We start from the raw sequence: 20,052 nt of genomic DNA on the forward strand, positions 1-20,052 counted from the left end.
CCATTCAGGTATGACCTCAATCAAATCCCTTATGACTATACAGTGGAAGTGAGAAATAGACCTAAGGGACTAGATCTGATAGACAGAGCGCCTGATGAACTATGGATGGACATTCGTGACACTGTACAGGAGACAGGGATCAAGACCATCCCCAAGAAAAAGAAACAAAAAAAGCAAAATGGCTGTTTGAGGAGGCCTTACAAATAGCTGTGAAAAGAAGAGAAGCGAAAAGCAAAGGGGAAAAGGAAAGATATACCCATTTGAATGCAGAGTTCCAAAGAACAGCAAGGAGAGATAAGAAAGCCTTCCTCAGCGATCAATGCAAAGAAATAGAGGCAAACAACAGAATGGGAAAGACTAGAGATCTCTTCAAGAAAATTAGATACCAAGGGAACATTTCATGCAAAGATGGGCTCAATAAAGGACAGAAATGGTATGGACCTAACAGAAGCAGAAGATATTAAGAAGATGTGGCAAGAATACACAGAAGAACTGTACAAAAAAGATCTTCATGACCAAGATAATCACGAAGGTGTGATCACTCACATTCACCTAGAGCCGGACATCCTGGAATGTGATATAAGGTGGGCCGTAGGAAGCATCACTATGAACAAAGCTAGTGGAGGTGATGGAATTCCAGTTGAGCTATTTCAAATCCTGAAAGATGATGCTGTGAAAGTGCTGCACTCAATATGCCAGCAAATTTGGAAAACTCAGCAGTGGCCACAGGACTGGAAAATGTCAGTCTTCATTCCAATCCCAAAGAAAGGTAATGCCAAAGAATGCTCAAACTGCCACACAATTGCACTCATCTCGCACGCTAGTAAGGTAATGCTCAAAATTATCCAAGCCAGGCTTCAGCAATATGTGAACCATGAACTTCCAGATGTTCAAGCTGGTTTTAGAAAAGGCAGAGGAACTAGAGATCAAATTGCCAACATCCGCTGGATCATGGAGAAAGCAAGAGAGTTCCAGAAAAACATCTATTTCTGCTTTATTGACTATGCCAAAGCCTTTGACTATGTGGATCACAATAAACTCTGGAAAATTCTGAAAGATATGAGAATACCAGACCACCTGACCTGCCTCTTGAGAAACCTGTATGCAGGTCAGGAAGCAACAGTTAGAACTGGACATTGAACAACAGATTGGTTCCAAACAGGAAAAGGAGTACGTCAAGGTTGTATATTGCCACCCTGCTTATTTAACGTACATGAAGAGTACATCATGAGGAACGCTGGGCTGGAGGAAGCACCAGCTGGAATCAAGATTGCTGGGAGAAATATCAATAACCTCAGATATGCAGATGACACCACCCTTATGGCAGAAAGTGAAGAAGAACTAAAGAGCCTCTTGATGAAAGTGAAAGAGGAGAGTGAAAAAGTTGGCTTAAAACTCAACATTCAGAAAACTAAGATCATGGCATCTGGTCCCATCACTTCATGGCAAATAGATGGGGAAACAGGGGAAACAGTGGCTGACTTTATTTTTCTAGGCTCCAAAATCACCGCAGATGGTGACTGGAGCCATGAAATTAAAAGACGCTTGATCCTTGGAAGAAAAGTTATGACCAACCTAGACAACATATTAAAAGGCAGAGAAATTACTTTGCCAACCAACGTCCGTCTAGTCAAGGCTATGGTTTTTCCAGTAGTCACGTACAGTTGTGAGAGTTGGACTATAAAGAAAGCTGAGCACCAAGCAATTGCTGCTTTTGAACTGTGGTGTTGGAGAAGACTCTTGAGAGTCCCTTGGACTGCAAGGAGATCCAACCAGTCCATCCTACTTAAATATTTTGGCCACCTGATGCGGAAAGCTGGCTCACTGGAAAAGACCCTGATGCTGGGAAAGATTGAGGGCAAGAGGAAAAGGGGACAACAGAGGATGAGATGGTTGGATGGCATCACCGACACAACAGAAGTGGGTTTGCGTGAACTCCGGGAGTTGGTGATTGACAGGGAGGCCTGGCGAGCTGCGGTTCATGGGGTCGCAAAGAGTGGGACACGACTGAGCGACTGAACTGAACTGAATGCTATATGTTAAGAGTAAACCCTAAGCATTCACATCACAAGGAAAAATATTCTTTTCTATTTCTTTAATTTTGTATTTATATGAAATGATGGATGCTCAGTAAACTTACTGTAGTAATCATTTCAGGATATATGTAAGTCAAATCATTATGCTGTATTAGTTCAGTTCAGTTCAGTTGCTCAGTCATGTCCGACTCTCCGCGACCCCATGAATCACAGCACGCCAGGCCTCTCCCCATCACCAACTCCCGGAGTTCACTCAAACTCATGTCCACAGAGTCGGTGATGCCATCCAGCCATCTCATTCTCCGTCGTCCCCTTCTCCTCCCGCCCCCAACCTTTCCCAGCATCAGAGTCTTTTCCAGTGAGTCAACTCGTCACGTGAGGTGGCCAAAGTATTGCAGTTTCAGCTTTAGCATCAGTCCTTCCAATGAACACCCAGGACTGATCTCCTTTAGAATGGACTGGTTGGATCTCCTTGCAGTATAAGGGACGCTCAAGAGTTTTCTCCAACACCTAAGACTTAAACCATGCTGTAAGTCAATTATATCTCAATAAAGCTGAAAAAAATAAATAAATATAGTGGAAGTCTGCGAAGAACAACTGAAAGAAAGGAGAAAAAAAAGTTTTAGGTCTTTTCTTATCAAAGTTCCACAAAGGGTCTCTTCAAAAATGTGTTGCTTTAAACATTTGCTAAATCATCTGTAAAATCATTTAATTCTCAAGTATTCAGAATTCTACAACTCTAGCACCAGAAGGAAGAGTGAAAGCCATTCAGATCCTCTCTCTCATCTCTGTAGATTTATTCTACAGATATATAGATTCATACTAAAACTCAGATCTATGCTTTTCAGTTTAGGAAATCATTAGATCTTTTTAAAAGTTATCTTTAAAAGTTGCTCTCTTTCTCAAGTAGTTACTAGAAAACATGTTTCAAATGCTCCAGGTATCTTTTGAATGAAAGAACAAACCAAGATAGAACAAAATATGAGATTCAGGAAATAGATTCATTACGGGAGAGAAACAAAGGGAAATTCCAGGCAACCACTTTGCTGCAGGCCTGGAGCAAAACTAGTCCAGACTGCAGCTGAAGGGAAAGTGTCTGGAAGGAAAGCCTCCAAGGGAAAAACATGGAATCAACAGGTCATTTAGTAAGTTTGGTCATGTGGGAAATTGTACTAAGTGGCTGTGGGAACAACTGGGAAGCAGAAATATTATAAGTAAACAAAAAATGACAAAAGGCAAAGACAAAAAAATATGAACAAGAAAAAGAATGTAATCAGATCACACTATTGAGCCTAGTAGTGAATAATATTTGCAAAGTCATAATAATGTAAATACAGAAGACTACTATATCCAAAATTTGTGATATAACTTGTCAGAAGGATGGATAAGGGAAGAAAGTTAAATCTTGATTTAGGGAATTCTCTGGCGGTCCAGGGGTTAGGACTCTGTGCTTTCACTGCCAAGGGCGCAAGTTCAATCTTTGGTTGGGGAACTATGACCCCACAAGCTTCAAGATACGGCCAAAAAAATATTAAATCTCCATCTACTGTGAAAACAAATCAACAGATAATTTATAAAATTAAGAAATCAAAAAAAATAAATAAAAAAGAAATCAAAGAATAACAGCATTAGCATATTATTTGAAAATATTAAAATAAATTTCAAAACAAAAAGCTTAAAGAGTTGAATGTGGTTGCCTATGGGGAGCAGAAATTAAGGGACGGGGTAAGAGAAGGAAACTGCTGTTTTTGCTATAAACCTTTTAGTACTATTGAACTCTTAAAAACTGCCTGTATTACTTCGATAAATATAAATTTTTTAAAAATAGCTGTGTATTAAATAGATTTGTTATGCTTTTCCTTAAGAGGCAGGATGTTTGATGTTTAACATGCATGTAGTATGTCATGTGTTCTTCAAAAAGAAAAAAAAAATCACCAGTTCAGGTACTGAATCCAGAATCTCATTCCTTAAGAAAGTTAATTATACACCAGGCTTGCCCCACAAGCCATTTTCTTTTGTAGACAGGAAAAAAAAAAAAACAGAAACAAATGAATTGCAGGGCCCATCATGCTGGCCACTGAATTGTTGGATATTTTTTATCCAGTTACTATTGCAAGTGAACTTGGATTTCTGTGACAGAAACCTCCAAAATAAGAAGTATTATCTGTAAAGCAACTATACTTCAATAAAAATTTTAAAAATAAAATAAATTACATACAAAAAAAGGCATTATTACCTTCCTCATAAACTGATCTTGATTGAGACTTTATTGTTATACTACAAAGGAAACTAGAGATACTTAAACAATTAAAACAATTAAGAGCACCAATTGATTGCTCCCCCGTCCCTGGGATTCTCCAGGCAAGAACACTGGAGTGGGTTGCCATTTCCTTCTCCAATGCATGAAAGTGAAAAGTGAAAGTGAAGTCGCTCAGTCGTGTCCAACTATTAGCAACCCCATGGACTGCAGCCTACCAGGCTCCTCCGCCCATGGGATTTTCCAGGCTGGAGTACTGGAGTGGGCTGCCACTGCCTTCTCCAAGGCACAGCTAGAAAACAAGGCAAAATTCCTTCTGAGGTTCTAACAGAGATTAGCACTTTTATCAACATGAGGTCTCAGATTCATGGAGTTAGCAGGAACTTTAAAGATGATCAGGTCCAACAGCCCACAATCACACAGCCAAGCTCATGGCAAACAAAGACTAGAATCCAGCTGAATTGAGCCTTTGTAAGTAGACCTCTTTTCCACCACACTATGACCAACCTAGATAGCATATTAAAAAGCAGAGACATTACTTTCTCAACAAAGGTCCGTCTAGTCAAGGCTATGGTTTTTCCAGTGGTCATGTATGGATGTGAGAGTCAGACTGTGAAGAAAGCTGAGCGCCGAAGAATTGATGCTTTTGAACCGTGGTGTTGGAGAAGACTCTTGAGAGTCTCTTGGACTGCAAGGAGATCCAACCAGTCCATTCTAAAGGAGATCAGTCCTGGGTGTTCATTGGAAGGACTGATGCTAAAGCTGAAACTCCGATAATTTGGCCACCTCATGCGAAGAATTGACTCACTGGAAAAGACTGATGCTGGGAGGGATTGGGGGCAGGAGGAGAAGGGGATGACAGAGGATGAGATGGCTGGATGGCATCACCGACTTGATGGACATGAGTTTGAGTGAACTCCGGGAGTTGGTGATGGACAGGGAGGCCTGGCGTGCTGCGATTCATTGGGGTCGCAGAGTCGGACACGACTGAGTGACTGAACTGAACTGAATGCTGTCTCATGTCCTATTCCTTTTGAAGCCAACTTTGTCTCTATGAATAACTCAGACCAGGAAGAAATCTTGGAAATACACTATAGCCTCTAATTTCTTTATAATAAGAAACACACATACACACACACACACAAATACTAGTTACTGGCTACACTGACATTTAGAGTACAGAAATGGCGAATTGTAAGCAAACGCTGAATTACATTTATCACTAGGGCTTCCTATTTGCAGGAGCCCAGGTCCCTGTCAAATTCATCCAACAAATAATGAATTCCTACTATGAGCGAGATACAGTACTATGTGCCAGGAACACCATTACAGGGGCTCTTGCTCCTTCAGAGCTCCTGGCCCCAGATATAACTCTATATACATCCTAAAGTAGCTTGTAATGCTGGGCAAAGGATCATTATGATTTTTCTTTTAATCTTTCTTTTGGAAGGGGCCACCCAGTGTGGCATGCAGGATCTTAGTTCCCCAACCAGGTATTGAACCTATGCCCTCTGCACTGGGAGTGCAGAGTCTTAACCACTAGATCGTCAGAGAAGTCCTACATCATGATTTTTCAATTGAACTCTTCCCTGAGCTATTGATCTACAAACTGAATCATCATTTGCTGGGTTTTAGAACTGCTCAGTCTGGTCCATAGCCCTGAGGGGCCTCAAGTCATTCAACTTCCCCATTCAGTCAGCTCTTGAAGTGCCAACCTGCCTGTACTATCATGCTCCACTGCTGCACCTGTCCTCTTGGTATGCCTGTACAATACCAGTCACCCACCCAGCAGCACTGACATCTCATCTGGCTGTACTTTTCCCACTGCCTACAGCTGAATCATTCCAGAAGAGCCTTTCCTACACTGGTGGTGGTTGTTCAGTTGCTAAGTCATGTCTGACTCTTTGCGACCCCATGGACTGTAGCCCACTAGGTTCCTCAGTCCATGGGATTCTCTAGGCAAGAATACTGGAGTGGGTTACCATTTCCTTTTCCAGGGGATCTTCCTGACACAACCATCAAAACTGCATCTTCTAGTTGGCAGTAAATTCTTTACCGATGAGCCACCCGGGAAGCCCCACTCAGGCGGTGCTAGTGGTAAAGAACCTGCTGCCAGTGCTGGAGGTGTAACAGATGCGGGTTTGATCCCTGGGACAGAAAGATCCCCTGGAGGAGGGTGTAGCAATCCACTCCAGTATTCTTGCCTGGAGAATTCCATGGACAGAGGAGCCTGGCAGGCTCCAACTGGAGTCGCAAAGAGCTGGACACAACTGAAGTGACTTAGCGTGCCTGGTGCTCCCTCCTAGCTAATTTCAAAGTTCAGTTCAGTTTAGTCGCTCAGTCGTGTCTGACTCTTTGCGACCCCATGAATCAAAGTTACTCAGGCCCAAGTTCTTAGGCCTCTTTGATTCCTCCATCTCCTCCCATGCCCAATCAAAGTTGCTGCATCTTCTTTCACATCTATCTTCTTCAGACACCCTCCTTTCCTTGTTATTTGCACTACTTCTTTATCCTTTGTCGATCGCTGCCTGCATTTCAACTGTGCATCCCAAAACAGCCAGATTAATCATCCAAAAACACAGCTGACATATGTCACTCTAGTACTCAAAAGGATTTGGAGCTCTCTATTTCCTTTAGGATAAAATCTCATCGTCCCTTGATTATATCGTGAATTGGACAATATACTTCTGAGTCTCTGCTAATACCATTCCTTCTATCTAAAGTATTCTCTCTTTCCCCTCTCTGTTCATCCAAATTTTATATTTCCTTCAAAGACATTTGCTCAAATACCTTTTTCTCTGTGAAGTCCATTGTTATCTCACTGGTACACGAGCATTCTGGGCAGGACAACAGTGCAAATAATCTGAGAAAGATGGAGTGAAGCAAGGAGGCCAGTGTGACTGGATGAGGTGAGAACATTTTGGAAACAAGATTAGAGAGGTATCAAAAGGCCAGACCTCACAGGACTTTCCTGACCATTAAAAGGACTTTAAATCTGAACAACATGGGGATCAACTACACACTTTTCTATATTCCCTAGCAAAGATATATGACTTGGCAGAAAGATCATGCTGCCAGTGATGACAAGAGCAGGCTATACGTAGAATGGCAAGTGCAGAAGCAAGGAAACTGGTTAAGAGGCTATTACAGTAATCCGGGTAGAAGGGTGCAGGCAGTGAGAAGAGTCTGAATATGGATATACAGGCTGACTGGATGAGGGACATGGGAACAAAAAAGTAAGTTTTTTGTTAAAGATGATTCCAAGTTGCTGGTCCTAAACAAGCAGAAGAGCAGAGATGTCTTTAATTGAGATAAGGGAGAAGACTGTGGCAGGAGCAGGTTTTGAGGTAGAAGATTTGGAGACAGGTTTGGGGTATGATCAGTTTAGGATGTGTATCAGACATCCAAAGGAAAATGTCGAGCAGGAGATTTATTACCTCAATCTGAAATTCAGGGGAAAGGTTCTGGCTAGAGATATATATTTGACAATTGTCTGAATACACATCAGGCCAGTTTCATAAAACTTGTGTGATGATGGGGATGTTCCGTATCTGCACTGCCCCATATGGCAGCCACAAGACACTTATGACATGAAATGTGGATAGGGTGATTAAGGAACAGAATTGTTCATTTTAGTTAATTTACATTTAAATAAGCACATGTGGTTGGATCTCCTTGCAGTATAAGGGACTCTCAAGAGTCTTCTCCAACACCACAGTTCAAAAGCATCGATTCTTCGGCGATCAGCCTTCTTCACAGTCCAACTCTCACATCCATACATGACCACGGGAAAAACCATTGCCTTGAGGAGATCAATCCTGGGTGTTCATTGGAGGGACTGATGCTAAAGCTGAAACTGCAATACTTTGGCCACCTCATGCGACGAGTTGACTCACTGGAAAAGACTCTGATGCTGGGAAAGGTTGGGGGCGGGAGGAGAAGGGGACGACGGAGAATGAGATGGCTGGATGCCATCACCGACTCTGTGGACATGAGTTTGAGTGAACTCCGGGAGTTGGTGATGGACAGGGAGGCCTGGCGTGCTGTGATTCATGGGGTCGCGGAGAGTCGGACACGACTGAGCGACTGAACTGACTGAACTGAAGCACATGTGGTTAGCGGCTACAAATGGGACAAAGCATGTACATGTGACTGGATGAGCATCCTAGTGAATGTAGGTAGAGAGGACTGGGTACTGGGTTAAGCCTACCACATGGATTATTTGTGATAGGAAATGTAAAAAAAGTAAACTTAAATCTCCATCAACAACAGAATAGAAAAATAGTGACATATTCACATAAGATTGTCTTTCAACACTGAACACATAAATCTATGTCAATGAATCTCAGAAACAATGTTAAATGAAGAGAAGTAACTCAGAGAAGAAAATTTTCCATAAAGGTCAAAAGCAGAAAAAACTATACAATGCAGTGTTTAGGAATGTATTATAATTAATAAAACAATAAAGAAAAATCAAGGAATGATTATCCAAATATAGGATAAATCATCTCTCCATCTCTGAGAACAGAGGGCTTCAAAGTTACTGAAATGTCCTTAACTGGATGGTGAGTACACAGGTATTCATTTTGTTATTCTTTTTCATCCTATAAACTCTGACATGTATAATATTAAATAATTAAAAGAGTATATAAATGAGGCAGTATATGGTTAAATGTCAAACGAATATTTCAAAACATCTTAAAATCATTAAATTCAGAAAAAGAAAAGATAACTGTGTGACCTCTATAGTGTCTAAGAAGGAGGAGAGATTTAGTCATATAAAGAAAAGAGGGAAGGGCATTCTAGAATAGGAATGAACAGGTCATGTGCAAGAATCAGTAAATTAGTGAGTCTGACTGGAGACGAGTGAAGTTAGGTGGAAAAGCTGGGCTAAAGCCAGCTTATGAGATGCCTAAATGCTGGGTCAAGAAGTTTGGATTTAAAACAAAAAAAAGAAGTTTGGACTTCATCTTGAAATAGGGCAGAACCACTGGTGGTGTCTAAACAAGTCAATAGCATGAGAAAAGTGGTATATTAGTAGGACTAATATGATGATGAGGATCAACTAATAGAGAGACAGGAGGCTGGAAAAAAATCAGTTATAAAACTTGTAGTTGTGAGACGTCACAGAAGATTTAGTATGGCCTGAACTACGATTGTTGTTAATTGTGGAACACACTGGTCTTAGCAAACACCCTCTTCCAACAACACAAGAGAAGACTACACATGGACATCACCAGATGGTCAACACCGAAATCAGACTGATTATATCCTCTGCAGTCAAAGATGGAGAAGCTCTACACAGTCAGCAAAAACAAGACCAGGAGCTGACTGTGGCTCAGATCATGAACTCCTTATTGCCAAATTCAGACTTAAATTGAAGAAAGTAGGGAAAACCACTGGACCATTCAGATATGACCTAAATCAAATCCCTTATGATTATACAGTGGAAGTGAGAAATAGATTTAAGGGACTAGATCTGATAGATAGAGTGCCTGATGAACTATGGATGGAGGTTTGTGACATTGTACAGGAGACAGGGATCAAGACCATCCCTATGGAAAAGAAATGCAAAAAAGCAAAATGGCTGTCTGAGGAGGCCTTACAAATAGCTGTGAAAAGAAGGGAAGTGAAAAGCAAAGGAGAAAAGGAAAGATATAAGCATCTGAATGCAGAGTTCCAAAGAATAGCAAGGAGAGATAAGAAAGCCTTCCTCAGTGATCAATGCAAAGAAATAGAGGAAAACAACAGAATTGGGAAAGACTAGAGATCTCTTCAAGAAAATAAGAGATACCAAGGGAACATTTCATGCAAAGATGGGCTCAATAAAGGACAGAAATGGTATGGACCTAACAGAAGCAGAAGATATTAAGAAGAGGTGGCAAGAATACACAGAAGAACTATACAAAAAAGATCTACACGACCCAGATAATCACAATGGTGTAATCACTCACCTAGAGCCAGACATCCTGGAATGTGAAGTCAAGTGGGCCTTAGAAAGCATCACTATGAACAAAGCTAATGGAGGTGATGGAATTCCAGTTGAGCTATTTCAAATCCTGAAAGATGATGCTGTGAAAGTGCTGCACTCAATATGCCAGCAAATTTGGAAAACTCAGCAGTAGTCACAGGACTGGAAAAGGTCAGTTTTCATTCCAATCCCAAGGTAATGCCAAAGCATGCTCAAACTACCACACAATTGCACTCATCTCACACGCTAGTAAAGTACTGCTCAAAATTCTCCAAGCCAGGCTTCAGCAATACATGAACTGTGAACTTCCAGATGTTCAAGCTGGCTTTAGAAAAGGCAGAGGAACCAGAGATCAAATTGCCAACATCCGCTGGATCATCGAAAAAGCAAGAGAATTCCAGAAAAACATCTATTTCTGCTTTATTGACTATGCCATAGCCTTTGACTGTGTGGATCACAATAAACTGGAAAATTCTGAAAGAGATGGGAATACTAGACCACCTGACCTGCCTCTTGAGAAACCTGTATGCAGGTTAGGAAGCAACAGTTAGAACTGGTCATGGAACAACAGACTGGTTCCAAATAGGAAAAGGAGTACGTCAAGGCTGTATATTGTCACCCTGCTTATTTAACTTATATGCAGAGTACATCATGAGGAACGCTGGGCTGGAAGAAGCACAATATGGAATCAAGATTGCTGGGAGAAATATCCATAGCCTCAGAAATGCAGATGACACCACCCTTATGGCAGAAAGTGAAGAGGAACTCAAAGGCCTCTTGATGAAAGTGAAAGAGAAGAGTGAAAAAGTTGGCTTGAAGTTCAACATTCAGAAAACTAAGATCATGGCATCTGGTCCCATCACTTCATGGCAAATAGATGGAAAAACAGTGGAAACAGTGTCAGGCTTTATTTTTTTGGGCTCCAAAATCACTGCAGATGGTGACTGCAGCCATGGAATTAAAAGACGCTTACTCCTTGGAAGGAAAGTTATGACCAACCTTGATAGCATATTAAAAAGCAGAGATATTACTTTGCCAACAAAGGTCCATCTAGTCAAGGCTATGGTTTTTCCCGTGGTCATGTATGGATGTGAGAGTCGGACTGTGAAGAAAGCTGAGCGCCGAAGAATTGCTGCTTTTGAACCGTGGTGTTGGAGAAGACTCTTGATAGTCCCTTGGACTGCAAGGAGATCCAACCATTCCATTCTAAAGATTAGTCCTGGGTGTTCATTGGAAGGACTGATGCTAAAGCTAAAACTCCAATACTTTGGCCACCTCATGTCAAGAGTTGCCTCATTGGAAAAAGATTCTGATGCTGGGAGGGATTGGGGGCAAGAGGCAAAGGGGACCGACAGAGGATGAGATAGCTTAATGGCATCACTGACTCGATGAATATGAGTTTGAGGGAACTCCGGGAGTTGGTGATGGACAGGGAGGCCTGCAATTCACGTGGTCGCAAAGAGTTGGACACGCCTGAGCGAATGAACTGAACTACGGTTCTGACGGATGATAAAGTTGACTCCAAGAAACTTTAGGATGAAAGATTCAAGAGTCTGATCTTGGGAATAGGCAGTGAAGGGGAAAGAGATTCAAAGATTACTCCAATTTTCAAGCTAAACTAAGGAAATGGTAACACCGACATGTGCAAAACTAGGAAAATCCACAGAGAAAACCAGTTTTGAAGGAAGACCACTGATTTCATTCACAGGATAGAAGTCGGGCAGTGTGATAGCTTCCCCTCAGGGAACAGCTCGTGAGTCACACTTCTTTTTAAGTAACATATTCTTAGTAGGCAAAGAGAAAATATTTAATGTATAGTTCTCTGGAAGGAATAAAAGCTGTTATAGCTTTTAACTCTACAAGAATTTTACAAGTACCATTTTAAAAGAATACTGTTATAATAATGTTGAGTTCCTTTTCAAAATAAACTGAAAGAAGGAACAGAATACAAAAGTAGAGATGTTCAGTAAGATGTCAGAGATGAAGGAGTGAAACTACTCAATCCAATTTGACAGAATGCTCCCTGAGGACAGAATTTATCAACTGTCCCTGCATCCCCACAGCACTGAGCACAGTGAATGATGACTACAGAATATTGATATTTAAGTAAGGCTGAATGAACAGACAGAAAAGAGTGAGGGCAATGTCAAGCCAATCAGGAATACCCTACCCAAGCCTCCAGAACCCAACATACCTTAAAGAAGCTATCGCTAGGGAAGGAGAGTGCTTCAGCCTTATCATCCTGGCTGAAAGGTAGGCTGAGCCTGTGGTACCTGGTTTAGGAGAGCTAAAATACCAAAAAAAAAAAAATGGAAAGGATACCAATTCTCAAGGAAACATATACTGAGTTTCTGCTCCCCACATTACTAGCTAATGAGACCTTCCCCAACTCTAACCTTTAAGGCAGACAGTAGAATGTAACTTTTTAAGTGTGTAGCTAAAGATATTCAAGGGCATCCTGTCCTTTTAAACTGTTAAAAAGTCATTGTTTTGGTGGAAAGTGGTTTAAAAGTCTGAATCTCAATAGGTAGTCCCAGCTGGCATACCACTGTTTCTTAAGCCTGTAGAACAAAGAATTGCAAATAGAGCTACTGGTAAAGTGAGATGATTGATGCTCAGGTGTTTCAAGTGGTTGCCAGTGACTGGTCTATGACCTGCAGGTTCCCCCAGGTTAAGATAATTTGGCAGAGTCCCAACTTATCCAATATGGCTACAGAGGGAACAATGAGGCTGTTTTCTAAATGAATTGATCTTATACAAATGCCTTAAGACCACATCTTTCTCAAGAGGTTAGAACAGAAAAGAAATGGCCAAACATTGGCAATTGTTGTTCAGTCGCTAAGTAGTGTCCGATTCTTTGAGACCCCAAGGACTGCAGCATACCAGGCTTCCCTGTCCTTCACTATCTCCTGGAGTTTGGTCAAACTCATGTCCATTGAGTCAGTGCTGCCATCCAACTATCTCATCCTCTGTCGCCCCCTTCTCCACCTGCCTTCAATCTTTCCCAGCATCAGGGTCTTTTCCAATGAGTCAGTTCTTCGCATCAGGTGTCCAAAGTATTGGAGCTTCAGCTTCAGCATCAATCCTCCCAATGAATATTCAGGGTTGATTTCCTTTAGGATGGACTGGTTTGATCTCCATGCAGTCCAAGGGACTCCCAAGAGTCTTCTCCAATACTACAGTTCAGAGGCAGAATAAAATAACAGTTCAGAACTCATGCTCTGGCACCATACAGACATGGGTTAAATCCCAGTTCTTCCAGTAAACAGCTACATAACCATATCTTTTAACACATTCCTATTATGCAAAGTAGGACTGATTACCTTCCTTAAGATTTAAATATATGATAACTTCAGAAATTAGTATGTTCTTTCCTAAAACTAAACCATGACCCCTTTGATTGGACCTGCATTTCCTTACAAGCCTCAGCCAGTAATTTTTAGTGAAGAGCTTTCTAGATGGATGCTCTCAATTATTGTGCTTTGAATCTCCAATTTCCCTCTCTGAGAACCACTTTATTTTGAAGTTCTGGTTCTTCAATCCATGCCCTGGGCTTCATCAGTGAAAGTGAAGAACAGAAGGAGAAAAAACAAAGAGTCGAATTATAAGTAGAACTTACAAACTTTGTGGTTGTGTAAACTTAAAATTGATGCTTTCTTTAAAAATCACAAATTCTGTACAACCTATTAGCAATAATTTTAAGAAATGTCCTCACATGTAGGAGGCCCAGGGAGGTACCCTATGTTAAGCACCCCCACTTCCCTCTCTCAACACAGGGATCTTTCTGTATGGTGTAGCGGGAAACAGACGAGGGAAAAGTTCCACAAATTCTTCATTTGCATTTGGCCTCCTTTAGAACCATTACGACTCTCCTAGTTCAGGCAGTAAAGACTAAGTTCCAACCAGTTTCAACTCCCTTACAATCCTACACGCAGCCACCAAATTAAATCCTAAACTAGCAGTCTTCATGAAGATCCCGTCCCACCTCAAAAACTCTTAATGGCTCCCTACCTTTTATTCACTAGAAAGAGCCCAACTCAAATCCAAAGGCCAGGCTAACATCATCCTACTTTTATAGCACAGTACTTGTTTCCTAATTCGCCGAAGGAAATTCTTTAAGGCTCTGACTAATCTGCTCATTGTGCTCCCAACACAGACAAACCTGCACACCCAGGAAAGATTGCACCCATCCCCACGCACCTTTCCTTCAAAGGCCAGCCCAGATCGCCCCATCTTTGCCCCGCAACCTGCTCCTCAAACACGCTGCCCAGTCTTCTGACCCTCTCAAGTACACCCCTTTTTACTGGCTATACTCTCGTGGCATCTCAATCCATTCCAACCACTTTGAAGGCAGGCCACGTTCATTACACAGAGGATCATCACTGTGCCCTGCACTTAAGTAGATTCAGGGTATTTTCTAAACCAGAGGAGGAGTTCAAATAGTGCATCTAAGTACGGCAAGACAATACTGCCCATCTTTGCCAATTCCCCTTTATTCACAGTAGAGGGTATTATTCAGCGTTCGCTACAACGCTGAAAATTTCTAGTATACACAGAACAGTCATGTGGAGAGAGCACGCCACCGGATGGCAGAAACCTGCGTCCCAATCCTGGTTTTTGCCACAAGCTCTGCATCTGTGCGGAAATCACACAATCTCTCTGGGTCTCGGTGGTCTCAGGTGTAAAGCGGGGGAGCCACTGTAAAGGTTTCCAGGGTGTCTGTCGGCTCTCACAGTCCCCCCACTGGAAAGCCAACACTCGGCTGCTCGCTAAGGCGGAGGCAGGCAAACTTTTACACTTCCCAGGGCTGGCATTTCCAAACGGGAGTGGAAACTCAGTCCGCACAGGAAAAAGCGGGGCTGAGAGGAAGCTGAGAAGCGGTGTCCCCGGACTCGGATCCTTTACCCCAAGGCCAGGAACAGTCCGCCTCGGGTTCCTGGCTCCTCACAGGCAGACTTCCCCCGAGAGTGGCCCGGCCCGGTGCGGCTCCCGGGAGCGGGCCGAGGTGTCTGTCCGCGCCCGTGCCCCCCGCACTTGTGACACACGCCGGGTGACCCGGGTCACAGCCTCCGTCCGTCCTCACCGCCTGAGGGACGCCCTTCTCTCCCGGGCAAGGCTCCCCGCTGCCGCCCCGCGAGCAGCCCTTCCGGGCCCCCGGCGGCCTCAGCGCGGCCGCCCGGGCCCCAGGCCGCCGGGACCGGCGGCGTGAGGGGAGGCGGCGGCGGCGGCGGCTCTAAGTGCTGAATCACCACTTTGCAACCCGAGCTCCAAACCACCGTGACCCGAGGGCCCGGGCGCTCCGCTCGGCTTACCCACAGAGCCGCTCCGAGGGCGGCAGGCGGGCGCCGAGGACCGAGCGGAAGGTGCTGGGCAGCGCGGGGTGCAGCAGCCACGCTAGCCGGTACCGCATACCCCAGCGGAGCCGCCGGGATCACCGCGAACGCTTCCTTCTTGCGCCGAGCCGGCCTCGCGCACTGCGCATGCTCAGTCTGCCGCGCCGCGCCGCCTCCCGGGGGCCTCGGAGCGGCCGCCTCTCCGGGTTTTCCCTGGAGCCCAACAAGGCGTGGACGGCGGGCGGCCAAGACACCGGCTGGCGGGCGGGACGGAGTGTAGCCGGGGAGCTGCGGGAGCCGGGCCAGCAGGCTTCCCCGGGCGAGGAGGGACCCTGCTGGGTCACGCCGGGTTCACGCGTGAGGGCTGCTATGTGTATCTGGTCTGTGTTAGCCGGGGGCAGGGCACTCACGAATACTGTGAGGGCACAAGGGGCCATGTTTGCGGAGGCGCCCCCATTGGCTGTCGGTCCCGGCGGTGCAGGTGTTGGAACGAGGTCCGCCGGCGAGGCGACCTCCCACAAAATGAATCGGCGACTGGCGCGGCCCGCGGGCTCCCTCTAGAGCGCGACGGGGACGTGGACAGTGCGGTAGAGGACTGGGAAGAAGTTATACGCGAGAGTCCCCCAGAGAGAGGCCGGGACCTGGGGGAGTTTCCACCCTGGGAAACTAGCAACCCTTCAAAGACCTAGGTGGACATAGGAGCGGCCACCGCAAAACAAGACCTTCCTGGATTTATAAATCCAGAATAAAAACTACCACTCTGTACTGCTACTACATTAAAAAAAAAAGTATGGGTAGTACTACTAGTATCCAGTGTACTATTTGTAAGACTTTTTTCTCGATGACTTTATGATGTTTTCCATCCAAGAAAATGTAATTGTTGTTATGAATTTAACTTTGCTTTATGTTATTTTACAGGGTTTTTTTTAAGAAAAGCGCAATTAGGGTTAACAATTCCCTAACTTGGGACTTCCCAGGTGACTCAGTGGCAAAGAATCGCCTGCCAATGCGGGAGAAATGGGTTCGATCCCTGATGGGAGAAGATCACGAATGTTGGGGCACAACTAATCCCTAGTGCCACAGCTATTGAGCCTGTGCTCTAGAGCCCGGGAGTGGCAACTCTTGAGCCCACGCTGCCCTTGCTCTGCAACAAGAGAAGCCACTGCAATAAGACCGCAGACTGCAACTAGAGAGTATCGCCGCCCTGCCTCCCCCGCCCCCCGGAGAAAAACTGGCTCAGCTGTGAAGACCCAGCACAGCCCCCCTCCCCCAAAAAGAATCCTGTCAGTGCAGTAGATGTAGGAGGGGTGGGGGAGATCCCCTGGAGGAGGTAAGGATAGCCTGCTCCAGAATTCTTGCCTGGAAAAATTCCATGGACAGAAGAGCCTAGTGGGGTATAGTCCTTGGGATCACAAAGAGTTGGAAGCAACTGAGAGACTGAAAACACACACACAGACTCTTCCCTAACTTAAGTGCTTCCTGATGTGGCAGACCCGAGACTGTAGCCAAAAACTGTTCTGAATCCTATTATTGCTTCTAAGGGGAATTGGGAGAAGGATCCCTTAAGTGGAGAATTCATCAGTGAGGCTCTTGGGGATCTTTTCTTACCATATAGTTTCAGCTAAAGGTAAACCTGGGAGGGATGAAAACTGAGGTAGCAGAAAGGAGGAAGCCCTCCTAGTGCTGTAAGGCACAGTTTCACAATGTTACATTCTTGTTCAACCCATCTGTTTTAGTTTCTGGTGGCTGCTGTAACAAATTACCACAAATTTAGTGGCTTAAAACAACAGAAATTTATTCTCTTTCAGTCTGGAGGCCAGAAGGCCAAAATTAAGATGTTGGCAGGGTGGCACTCCCTACAGACAGTCTTAGGGGAGAAACTGTTCTTTTCCTCTCAACCTCCTTGGCTTCAGGCCCTGTTACTCCAATAGGCATCTTTACATTGCCTTCTCCGCTGTGTGTCTTTTCTTCTTTTGTCTCTTCATAGGACATTTGTCATTGGATTTAGGGCACGCGGAGAGTCGGACACGACTGAGTGACTGAACTGACCTGAACTGAACTGAAGGTAATCCAGGGTGATCCTATCTCATCCTTAACTTAATTACATCTGCAAAGACACTTTTTTCCAAATAATGTTAACATTTACAGGCTACTGGGTTTAGGACACAGCCATGTCTTTTGGGGTACCATTATTCACCCCCATCGTTCTAGCCTCTACCCCTGCCTGTTCACCATCTCCAAATCACACAACTGTCACAGGTAATTGATGCTTTATTGTTGTTTAGTTGCTCAGTTGTGTCCAACTGTTTTGCAGCCGCATGGACTGTAGTCCAGCAGGCTTCTCTGTCCATGGGATTTCCCAGGCAAGAATGCTGGAGTGGGTTGTTGCCATTTCCTTCTCCAGGGGATCTTCCCAACCCAAGGATCAAACTCCCATCTCCTGCATTGGCAGGCAGATTCTTTACCACTGAGTCACCTGGGAAACCCCCAACTGATGCTTACAACAATATGAACTTGTCAGTGCTCTTTCAACCCCTGTTGAAAAAGCATTGCCTTTACAAAACTTTCCTTCAGTTCCATTCTTTACATACCCTACTGGAAATAACCACTCTCTAAGGACTGATGCTAAAGCTGAAACTGCAATACTTTGGCCACTTCATGCGACGAGTTGACTCACTGGAAAAGACTCTGATGCTGGGAAAGGTTGGGGGCGGGAGGAGAAGGGGACGACAGAGAATGAGATGGCTGGATGGCATCACCGACTCTGTGGACATGAGTTTGAGTGGACTCCGGGAGTTGGTGATGGACAGGGAGGCCTGCCGTGCTGTGATTCATGGGGTCGTGGAGAGTCGGACATGACTGAGCGACTGAACTGAACTGAGGAGCACTTACTTGAATCTTAAATCTTCCAAATGTGTACAAAGCAATAGATTGGGAATGATTTCTTAGTCATTTTAGTATCTTGCCTGGCAGCAAGCACAATGCTTACACAATGTTTGTCAAACGCGTGTTTCCTGAATCTTATTAAGCCTCTAGGTGTAACAACAATTTATAGGAAATACAGGGGACAAATCTGTTAAATCACACCATAAAGATACAATTGGCAAAGTTTAGAATGTTTGTAACCCTACACAACAAATGATTTATTTCTTCTACAAATAAATTGCAAAATAAAGAGAGGAAGAAGAAGCCTGTGAATTAAAAGGGAGTTGGAATTGGTGAGCTATGACAAGCTGTTATAAAATTTAAATGAAAATACAAAGGGCCAGGAAGACCCAAGCCAATCTTGAAACAGAATCTGGAACATTTACACTTCCAAATTTTTTCTTCTCTTCTTTTTTTTTTGCTGTACTGCAAGGCTTGTGGAATCTTAGTTCTTTGACCAGGGATTGAACCCAGGCCCTCAGCAGTGAGAGTACAGAGTCCTAATGTCTGGACTGTCAGGAAATTCCCACTACCAAATATTAAAAGTTACTATTAAGCTATAAAAATTGAGATAATATGTTAATGGCATGAGGGCAGACAATAGGCATGAAAAACCATTTACTAGTATCTACAAAAGCTACACATATGTGTATGTTCAGTTCAATTCAGTCACTAAGTCATGCAACCCCATGAATCGCAGCATGCCAGGCCTCCCTGTCCATCACCAACTCCCCGAGTTCACTCAAACTCATGTGCATTGAGTTGGTGATGCCATCCATCCATCTCATCCACTGTCGTCCCCTTCTCCTCCTGCCCCAATCCCTCCTGGCATCAGGGTCTTTTCCAGTGAGTCAGCTCTTCACATGAGGTAGCCAAAGTATTGGAGTTTCAGCCTCAGCATCAATCCAGTGAACACCCAGGATTGGTCTCCTTTAGGATGGACTGGTTGGATCTCCTTGCAGTCCAAGGGACTCTCAAGAGTCTTCTCCAGCACCACAGTTCAAAAGCATCAATTCTTCAGCGATCAGCTTTCTTTACAGTCCAACTCTCACATCCATACATGACCACGGGAAAAACCATAGCCTTGACTAAATGGACCTTTGTTGGCAAAGTATATCTCTGCTTTTTAATATGCTATCTATATTCTCCAAGCCAGGCTTCAGCAATACGTGAACCGTGAACTTCCAGATGTTCAAGCTGGCTTTAGAAAAGGCAGAGGAACCAGAGATCAAATTGCCAACATCCGGTGGATCATTGAAAAAGCAAGAGAGTTCCAGAAAAACATCTATTTCTGCTTTATTGACTATGCCAAGGCCTTTGACTTTGTGGATCACAATAAACTGTGGAAAATTCTTCAAGAGATGCGAATACCAGACCACCTGACCTGCCTGTTGAGAAACCTATATGCAGGTCAGGAAGCAACAGTTAGAACTGGACATGGAACAACAGACTGGTTCCAAATAGGAAAAGGAGTACGTCAAGGCTGTATATTGTCAACCTGCTTATATATGTTATGACCCAGCAATTCCA

General features: G+C 44.0%; 1 protein-coding gene across 3 annotated transcripts in view; it reads right to left on the minus strand.

Moving 5' to 3' along the window:
- IDE (insulin degrading enzyme) overlaps positions 1 to 20,052 on the minus strand; it is a 120,259-nt gene that overhangs the window by 85,236 nt on the left and 14,971 nt on the right. The window contains exon 1 of one of the 3 annotated variants that reach the window (XM_055425079.2): positions 15,577 to 15,752. The exons of 1 other annotated variant lie outside the window; for it this stretch is intronic. In XM_055425079.2, the coding sequence (XP_055281054.2) occupies positions 15,577 to 15,674 (98 nt within the window). In that variant the 5' untranslated portion in view covers positions 15,675 to 15,752. Of the gene's footprint in view, positions 1 to 15,576; positions 15,753 to 20,052 lie in introns of those variants that run through there. One more of the 3 variants, XM_055425078.2, reaches the window with a different exon arrangement.

The sequence above is a fragment of the Moschus berezovskii genome, chromosome 12 (genome assembly GCF_049115385.1).
Source record: "Moschus berezovskii isolate FMDL1 chromosome 12, NW_MosBer_1.0, whole genome shotgun sequence".
NCBI classification, from domain to species: domain Eukaryota; kingdom Metazoa; phylum Chordata; class Mammalia; order Artiodactyla; family Moschidae; genus Moschus; species Moschus berezovskii.